General features: G+C 38.2%; 1 protein-coding gene across 4 annotated transcripts in view; it reads right to left on the reverse strand.

The window, feature by feature from the left end:
- The window catches only part of ogdha (oxoglutarate dehydrogenase a), a 48,860-nt gene that overhangs the window by 5,713 nt on the left and 33,147 nt on the right, over positions 1 to 10,000 (reverse strand). For all 4 annotated transcript variants that reach the window (XM_077521125.1, XM_077521123.1, XM_077521126.1 and 1 more), the window contains 10 exons: positions 9,923 to 10,000; positions 9,155 to 9,257; positions 8,944 to 9,072; positions 7,362 to 7,512; positions 5,027 to 5,154; positions 4,770 to 4,948; positions 2,368 to 2,439; positions 1,001 to 1,126; positions 857 to 929; positions 616 to 779 (listed from right to left, as the gene is read on the reverse strand). The exon at positions 9,923 to 10,000 is cut by the window's right edge and continues 255 nt beyond it. In XM_077521125.1, the coding sequence (XP_077377251.1) occupies positions 616 to 779; positions 857 to 929; positions 1,001 to 1,126; positions 2,368 to 2,439; positions 4,770 to 4,948; positions 5,027 to 5,154; positions 7,362 to 7,512; positions 8,944 to 9,072; positions 9,155 to 9,257; positions 9,923 to 10,000 (1,203 nt within the window). The remainder of the gene's footprint in view (positions 1 to 615; positions 780 to 856; positions 930 to 1,000; positions 1,127 to 2,367; positions 2,440 to 4,769; positions 4,949 to 5,026; positions 5,155 to 7,361; positions 7,513 to 8,943; positions 9,073 to 9,154; positions 9,258 to 9,922) is intronic.

The following is a 10,000-nucleotide window of genomic DNA, read 5'->3' on the forward strand; positions in this document are numbered from 1 at the left end:
AGAAAGTGGTCTCTCAAGAAGACACTTATATTTGTTTACAAAAAATACTGTGAAGGAGACACCAGTTTTAATATTGTGTACAAAAAGACAATTTTGTCATTGAAAAATAACACCCATTTATGTCTTGATTAGTTCTATCGTAGATTATCGTGGATTTATGATCTGACCGATATATCGATAATTGCAGTATCATCATATTGTGACATAAGCATTATCGTGAGCCTTGTATGGCATATTGTATCATATCGTGAGGTTCCCACCCCTAATTTCAATCTTGGGATATGACATTGGCTTGAGCAATGTTTCAAAATGCACGCGTTTCGTTTTTTCCCAAAAAGTCCAACTGTCGAGTCGGAAAAATGGCTTCCAGCGCACTCAGAATCGGCACCATCGCGTACGCTACATGCTTGCTAGCTAGCAACATACTACTTGCAAACACATCACGCCACTTTGCATATTCGATTTTCTGCCATTATTTCAGAACTTGCCAAAATCGTAATCATGATTAAATTTACAGCCCCAGTATATAAAAGGTCAAAACAATCAGCCAATTTGAAGGGCCATCATCGATTCATCGGCTGGGCTACTATTCACTGTTTGCGACAGCGTGCGTACCTGCTCGATGCGCGCGATGGCGACGGTGGCGTCCATCTCCCGGTTCTTCCTCTCCTTGGTCAGCTCGTAGTAAACTTTACCAGTGCAGAAGATTAACCTCTTGACCTCGTCGGGACGCTCCGCCGCTGCGCCGCTCTCGGGGATCAGCCTCTGGAACTCGCTTCCTGGACCAATCGGAACGAGAAGTGTAAAAATGACTATTACATGGACGCAAAAACGAGTCGACGAAAAAACGGCAAACCTGGCAGCATCTCGTCAAAAGTGGACCTGGCCTCCGGGTGGCGCAGGAGCGACTTGGGAGTGAACACAATCAGCTGAGGGCACAAACGGTAAAAAAGGTCAGGTCAGCCCCTTATCACGCTGCACTCACTGGGGGCCGTCTTACCGGCTTCCTGAAGGGCAGCAGGATCTGCCGGCGAATGACGTGGAAATAGTTGCCGGGGGTGGAGCAGTTGACCACGATCCAGTTGCAGTCATACAGCTGGCGCACGGCAAAGTCGTCCGTCAGCGTCTGGAGGGGAGGAGATAGAGCGCGCACGTCGTTGGCCGGTGGACAGGAAGAGCACGGACAAGCGCGGACATACCATTAACATCTTTCATTTCCTATCTGCTTACCCCAACTTTAACCATCACAACTGATTGCTGAAATTTCACCCTCAACCAAAATGAAATTGAATCCAAAACTCTCAAACCAAATCTTGACCCTCAAAAAAAGGAGGTCTGGACTCAAAATGTCCCCACAAGGACAAGTCGTCCCCGACAAGGTTATTTTAGTCAACTTAAACTAATGAAAAAACTATAACTAAATTTCAAAAAACAAATTTCGTTAACGAAATCAAATAAAAACGAAAATACGTTTTAAAAAAACAAAAATACCTGAAGCTACATTTTATGTTTACAAAACTAACTAATGATAGCAAAAATATCCTTCCTTTTCGTCTTTGGTAATGAATTGAATGTGTGAGCCTTTAGGGATGATTTGAAATGCAGTTCAAGTACATTTATTTTTATATGAACTGGAATAAGGACGATTGAAAGTAGTGACATCATCTTGCAGCAGCCAAGAGAAAAGCACCTTCGGATGACATCGCTCCCATGCTGTTTTTAAAAATATTGCACACAAGTAATATACATTTTAAAAAAAGTAAGACTAATACTGAAACTAACAAACTAAACATTAATAACAAAAAACTAATAAAAACTAACAAAATCACCCTGAAAACTAATTAAAATTAACTCCATTTATTTATTTAAATTTGTTTTTAAATATTGCGCACAAGTAATACGCATTTTTTCAAAAACTAAAACTAATACTGAAACTAACTAAAACTAAAACTAATCATTTATTAAATAACTAATAAAAACAAACAGAACCACCCTGAAAACTAATTAAAACTAATTCAATTGAATTTGTTAATTTGTCTTGTTTTTTAAAATATTGAGCACATGTAATATACACAAATAAAAACAAAAAACTAAAACTAATACTGAAACTAAATAAACTTAAACTAAAACTAAGCATTTATGAAATAACTAAAACTAGTAAAAACTAATAGAAGCACCCTGAAAACAAATAAAAACTAACGGAATTTAAAAAACAAAAGGAAATCAAAACTAACTCCAATGAAAAATTCAATGATAGCTTATATGGGCCCCATAATAAAGCACAGACAAAAGCGCACACACACACACACACACACACACACACACACACACCGAGTGCAGAGGTGTGTGTGTCCAAGTCTTACTCACGGGCATGACGTCGGGGTCGTCGTTGCACATCTGCAGGAATCTCTCCGGCCGAGCGGAAGAATGTTCCGGACCCTGCACGCGCCACAACAGACAGACAAACAGACAGACAGACAGACAGACAGGACGTCAACGCTTGCGTGACGCCACGCTCGCCTCATACCGTCACGCTTCACATTTCACAATGTGCAATTAATTACCCAATAGTTTGTGAGAGAGATCCAACTGAAAAGTCAATCTGTATTTGGATTAGTGATTACAAGTTTTTATTCTAATGAAACACATGACTTTAAAGGGATCATTCGGATTTTTTGACATGAATCTCAATTTCATCCTCACCTCCAGTGTGTGCGATCAGCACTGACTTACCCCTGACAGCGTTCTGTGACACGAGTTCTGGTCCGGTGTTGGACGAGAGGAAAATAGTTCAGCAAGCTGGCTGGGGTCTCGGAAATAAAGCGTTTTTCTTCTAAAAACAATTTGTGTTCAAAAGAGTGATACATTTGCATCACATTTGCTATTACCGCCTGTACTACTTTTCTGTTTGTTCGTATCTGCGCGGCGCATCGCATGCAGCTGATAGACGCGCAGTAATCAAGAAGTTGTCTTTTCGAAGGCGGAAGGATCAGCTGGCTGCAGTGCGTCGATTAGCTGTCTACAGGGCGACGCGCAGTGATACGAACGCACAGAAAAGTAGTGCCTGGCGGTAATGGCGTCTGACTTTTTTCAGAAAAAGAGTATTGTGATGCAAATGTATCACTCTTTTGAACACAAATTGTTTTTAGAAGAAAAACGCTTTATTTCCGAGACCCCAGCCAGCTTGCTGGACTATTTTCCTCTCGTCCAACACCACACCAGAACTCGTGTCACAGAACGCTGTCAGGGGTAAGTCAGTGCTGATCGCACACACTGGAGGTGAGGATGAAATTGAGATTCATGTAAAAAAATCCGAACGATCTCTTTAATAGTTAAATCATGATTCATCCGAACTCGGAAATTTTACTCATAACTCGTAAATTTGCCACTTTACAAAGTGGAAAAATTGTGAGTTTTTTTCTTGCAAATTTGACACTTTATAAACTCCGAAATTTGCCACTTTAGAAAATGGAAAATTTGTGAGTTTTTTTTTCCCCCTCACAAATTGGAAAATTTACAAGTTTTTTTTCCCTTGCAAATTTGCCATTTTATAATATCGCAAACTTGCCACTTTCTAAAGTGCCAAATTTGCGAGAAAAAAAAAACTTGCAAATTTGCCATTTTCTAAAACGGAAAATCGGCGGTCGAGTGGTTAGCACGTCCGCCTCCCAGTTCTGAGGACTCGGGTTCGAGTCCAGGCTCCGGCCTTCCTGGGTGGAGTTTGCATGTTCTCCCTGTGCCCGCGTGGGCCTTCTCCAGGTACTCGGGTCTCCTCCCACATTCCAAAGACATGCATGGCAGGTTAATTGGGCGCTCCAAATTGTCCCTAGGTGTGCTTGTGAGTGTGGATGGTTGTTCATCTCTGTGTGCCCTGCGATTGGCTGGCAACCAATCCAGGGTGTTCCCCGCCTACTGCCCAGAGCCAGCTGAGATAGGCGCCAGTAGCCCCCGCGACCCTTGTGAGGATTAAGCGGTCAAGAAAATGGATGGATGGATGGATGGATAAAACGGAAGATTTTCAAGTTTTTTTCTCACTCTCTCTTCTCGCCGTACTCGGACTTCTCTCACTTTATAAACGCAAACATGCCGCTTTAGAAAGTGGGAAATTTGCCACTTTATAAAATGGCAAATTTGCCGCTTTTTAAAGTGACAAATTTAGGTTTTTTTTTTCTCTCAAATTTGCCACTTTCTGAACTCGCAAATTAAGTTTTTTTTTCTCGCAAATTTGACACTTTATAAACTTGCAAATTAGCAAATTTGTAAGCTTTTTTCCTTGCAAATTGGCAAATTTACAAGTTTTTTTTCTTGCAAATTTGCCACTTTATAAAGTGGCAAATTTCTACTTTAGAAAATGGCAAATTTGCGAGTTTATAAAGTGGCTAATCAAGGAGCTTCTTTTTCTCAAATTTGCCAATTTGCGAGTTTATAAAGTGGCAAATTTGTGAGATTTTGTCCTTGCAAATTGGCAAATTTACACGTTTTTTTTCCCTCGCAAATTTGCCACTTTATAAAGTTGCACATTTCTACTTTAGAAAATGGCAAATTTGCGAGTTAAAAAGTGGCAAATTTGCAGAAAAAAACCCCCTCATAAATTTACAATTTATAATATTTCTCGGAATATTGGCCCCGCCCTCTTAAAAAAAATGAAAATATGTGGCCGTTGCACGCGTATTAAAGTATCATTTATTTGTAGTGTTGAAGCTAGCATGCTAATTTCTGTTAGTTAGCCGTCCGTCTGACATGTTAGCATTGCAGCGTGGCCGACCCACCATGCCCTCCATGCCGTGCGGCAGCAGCAGCACGATGCCGTTCTGGCGCACCCACTTGGCCTGGCCGGGACAAATGAACTGGTCGATGATGCACTGCGCCGTGTTGTGGAAGTCGCCGAACTGCGCCTCCCACAGGATCAGCGCGTTGGGGCTGGCCATGGCGAAGCCTAGCTCGAAGCCTGGATGCAAGCCAACGCGTTACATGGGCGAGACGATTAATGGATGGATTGATAGGTCAAATGGAATCGGTGACTGACCCAGGACGCCGTACTCTGACAGAGAGCTGTTGCAGACGGTGTAGGGGGCCTGATCCGGGGCCAGGTGGTTCATGGGGATGCAGATCCTCTTGTCCACATTCTGGTCATGGAGGACGTGATGACGGTGGCTGCAAAAATAGGGTGCATTTCATCAACAAAAATAAACAAAAATGATTTCGTCAACAGCCAGGGTTACTATACTTTTGGAATTTTGCATTTGAGTTCGTTTTGAGTTTGGTTATTTAAATTGAGTTTGTTTTAATTTGTTTTCTGGGTGTGTTCTGTTTGTGATTTAAAGTTAGTAATTAAGGTAGTCTAAAATAACGTTAGTAATTCTACAAATAGTTAAGTACATTATTTTACTATAGAACGCTTTATTTAAAAAAAAAAAAAAAAAAAAAAAAAAAAAAAAAAAAGCAGTAGATCGAAACAGGAAGTGACATCATCAAACCGGAAATTGCGTCGACGAAAACAGGAAGTATAGAAGCTACAGTCCAACAGTCCAATCCAGAACAATCCACACACATCTAACGCTTTTGGTAGCATCATGGGTATGTACAACTTTGTAGTGTTGTTTATCCACATTTCTGTGGCATTATTATTTGAAAGGATGTTTATTTGATGACGTTTATAAATACGTTTTGCTAATACTCGCTATTTGTGTTAGCTTAACACCATTATTGTAGTGATTGAGGTAATGTTTGTGTAGTCCATTTGTGTATAAGTAATTAATTTACAGTAATCTGTACATTTAAGTTTTTTTTATTTTCACATCTACTTGGAAGTGAAAAGTGATATTGTTTTATACTGTTGTTACAGTTTCACCTTCTTTACCATCATTAAACCTGTGGACCAGAGCAGCGTCTTCAGAGTCATGATGTTTAAGATGAGTTTAGCTGACTGTCCGAACAAGGCTGAGACAGTACAGGGTGGTTCTGTTAGGTTTTAGTAGTTTTAGTTGTTTAATACTTTTAGCTTAGTTTTAAGTTAGTTTTAGTATTAGTTTTAGTTTTTTTTAATGTGTATTTCTTGTGCACAATATTTAAAAAAAGCATGGGAGTGACGCCATCTTAAGGTGCTTTTCTATTGGCTGCTGTAAGATGATGTCACTTGCGTGGGACACACTTTCAAACATCCTTATTCCAGCGGTTAATATAAAAATAAATCGACTTAAAATCACGTTGAAAATCATCCCCAAAGGCTTATATATTAACTTAATTATGTAAAATGTATTTACTTGTAAAAACAAAAACAAAACAAAAAACTGTATTCGCACTTTAAATGTTTGCTTTGTTCTTGTTTACTGCAAAACTGATGTTTATGTACAGCACTTTGTATACTGCAACGCCTGTTCTTAAAGCGCTTTATAAATAAAGTTGAGTTGAGTTGCGTAATTACCAAAGACTAAAACAAAGGACATTTTTGCTAGAATTTTAGTTAGTTTTGTAAACATAAAATGTAGTTTCAGTTACTTTTCATTTTTTAAAAAGCATTCTTGTTTTTATTTTGTTAATTAAATTGTTTTTTGAATTTTAGTTTAAGCTTTTTTGAATGGATGTCAACTTTGAGTCTCATTGATTATTATTTATTTATTTTAAAATTTTAAATTGATCATTCATTTAATCATTTGAATGGCTGTCATCGTGGAGTCTCATTAATTATTATTATTATTATTATTACATATATTCTTTAGTTTGAATGGCTGTCATCTTTGAATTTCATTATTTTATTTATTTATTTTTTGTATTTTTAATCATTCATTTAATATTCTGAATGGATGTCATCTTTGAGTCTCATTATTTTTTTAATTTAAAAAGATATTTTTGATTGATCATTAATTTAATAGTTTCAATAGCTGTCATCTTTGAGTCTCATTATTATTAGAATTATTATTTTGTAATTTGTTTTATATTTTTAATTGATTGTTAATAGTTTGAATGGATGTCATCTTTGAGTCTCATTATTATTAATTTTTAAAAATTTAAAAACAATATTTTTAATTGATCATTAATTTAATAGTTTCAATAGCTGTCATATTTTAGTCTCATTATTATTATTTGTAATTATTATTTATTATTTAATTATTTATTTTTTTTTATATTTTTATATTGTTAATAATTTGAATGGAAGTCATTTTTTAATCTCATTATTATCTTTTAAAACATTTTTAATTGATTGTTAATCGTTTGAATGGTCGTCATCTTTGAGTCTCATTTAATGAATGATCTTGAGGCCGTGCCGAGTGTCCTCGGCCACATTGCGTCAAAGCTTGCCGAAGATCGGCAAATTGTGTCAGTTTGTGTCGCGCGGACGTAAATGCGAGCGAGCGTCCCACCTGAAGGTCCCGCGCTCGACGTCCTGTCCCGACAGGCGCACGTGGATGCCTTCCTTGAGTAGCGATCCGAAGGCCATGTACTCGGCCAGGGCCCAGTCCACCGTCTGCTTGCGGACCATCTCGGCGCGACCCTTCAGGATGCGGCTCAGACCTGAACAATCGCACCGGATGACCACACGCACACTAGATTAGATAAGCGGATAACCGGACGGATGCACTGTGGAAAATGGGGAGATGTAAGATTGATGAAATAATTGGGGGTGCCAGGTGATTAACATTTTTCATCCTAATTAATCACACGACTTCAATAGTTAACTCACGGTTAATCGAAAATTTTATATCTGTTCTAAACGTACAATAAAATGTAAAAAAATAAAATAAATTCCAAGTATTCATACTCGTATTAACTCATTTGCTCCCAAAAACGTTTATACACGTTCTATTTTAAATGTTTTAAGTGTCCCAAAAACGCATTTATACATTTTTTGTTTTATTTTTATGCTGGAGCATACAGAAGGCTTTGATACAGCCCCTCAACTGCAAAGAATGGTTAAAGAAATGGTAGTTATTACTCAAATGTCCAGCAGGTGGCAGCAGAGTATAAGAGATCAACCAGGACCATGTTTTGATAGCAATTGAATGCAATATTTTATAGGCCTCGCAAAATCAGTCAAAATCCGGTAAAACAGCTGGGAGCAAAGGGGGTTGCTTCGATTAAAATGGCTGTCAGTCAATTAGTTAAATTAACATAAACGTTAACAGAAATGCGGCTGCTTAGTTTACTCATTCATACAGTAATTTCATAATAATTCATATAATTGAGTTAAAATTAAATAGATGTACTGTACTGTAAAAAACGAGCGTGATATTTATTTGTGTCAAGATCATTTTTCTGCCACTCGATGGCATAATTGCATTTCTAAGACGGTGACAGTTCGGTGCATTTTTGTTTTCCTATTAAGAGGCGCTATTGAATCTTTAACATGAACTGCACTTTTTTTTAATTTGTAAAAGGTGATTAAAACTTAACTTAATCATATTTAATCCCTTGACTTCAATAGTTAACTCACAATTAAAATCTAATTTATATCTGTTCTAAATGTACACAATAAAATGTACAATTTTTTTTCCAAGTATACATACTCTTGTTAAATTAACAAACGTTAATAGAAATATGGCTGCACATTTTACTCATTCATACAGTAATTTCACAATGATTCATAAAATGGAGTTAAAATTAAATACATGTAGTGTAAGGTAAAAAATGAGTTTTCAAATCATTATCATTTATTATTTTCTATTTTAATTAATTATATTGATAATTAATTTTAATTATATTATCTTATATATTATTTTATTATGTTATTATATTATATTATTATTGTATATAATAATTTAGTTGAGTAATGTTTGGAAAAATGTTTATCTTGTTGATGTCGATTGCTGTCTGAAAAAATGAACAAATGAAAACAAAAGAAAAAAAAAAAATCAGGAAAAAGAGATGAATAAGGAACAAGAGGAGAGAGAAATTCCTCCTGCGAGGTGGTCGCTGAAAAGACGACGGGAGAGTTCTAGACGTGACCTCCGTGGATGGTGAAGTCCTCCACGGGGACGGATGAGGCCACTTGTCCGATGTGGTCCAGGTTCTCCTCGCTCAGTCCCGTGGAGGGGCAGCTCATGGACTTGGGTTGTCCGTCCAGCGTGAAGAAACCTGCGCGGCAAAAAAGGGCACAACAACAAGTTCTTGATGCGGACCCAGAGCGGATCCCCGACGCTTCTGACCCGTACCGTACCGGGCCACGGCGAGTCCAGCCAGTGCTTGATGTGCAGGATCTTCTCGTCCTTGGAGCGAGCGTAGGCCTCCTCGCAGATCTTGTCGTACTTGGCAATCTCCTCCTGCAACACGCGCATACATCACAACATCCATCTGGCCTCGGTTTCCTCCGATTGTCAATTTTCAAGGTGGCCGCCTGCGCGCATCATTTCAGGCGGCCATTGACGTCACGACAACTGCTTACGAATAGCAATAAGAAAGTGTGAAAGTGCAAAAGGCTGGAAAATAAACCGCTGATACTTTTGGATAAAGTCAAGTAATTTGAAAGCAGGGTTTTTCCTGTATGCAAAATTCAGAGGCGGCCACCTCCGTCTTCATTTGCTCGCCACCTCCAGCCTGTGCAACTGACATCGCTCAACACATCTCTCTGGCTGTGTTTATTATCGTGCTGTCACTATTGAATATTTTTAAATTGATTAATCCAATTTTAATTAATTACACCGAAAATTATCGGCAAATTAACGTCACAGGGATAATCCAGATAAAAAATCCGCCGATAATTATTGGCAATTATCGACCAATTTAACGTCACACGGATAAACCAGATAAGAAATCCGCCGCTAATTATCAGCAATTAACCAATTTGATGTCATACAGATACATCAGATCATAAAGAAATTTGCCGATAATTATCGGCAATTATCAAGCAATTTGATTCCATACAGATGAATTGTCCAATTTGGGCGATGTGTTTTTTTTTTTTTTTGCTGCGTGTAATTTGCGGCACCTCGTACTCCTGCCGGGTGACGGCGCCGTCGGCAATGAGCTTCTCGGCGTACTTGAGCAGGACGGGCTTTTGTTTCTT

This window comes from Festucalex cinctus, chromosome 5, assembly GCF_051991245.1.
Source record: "Festucalex cinctus isolate MCC-2025b chromosome 5, RoL_Fcin_1.0, whole genome shotgun sequence".
Taxonomy (NCBI): Eukaryota; Metazoa; Chordata; class Actinopteri; order Syngnathiformes; family Syngnathidae; genus Festucalex; species Festucalex cinctus.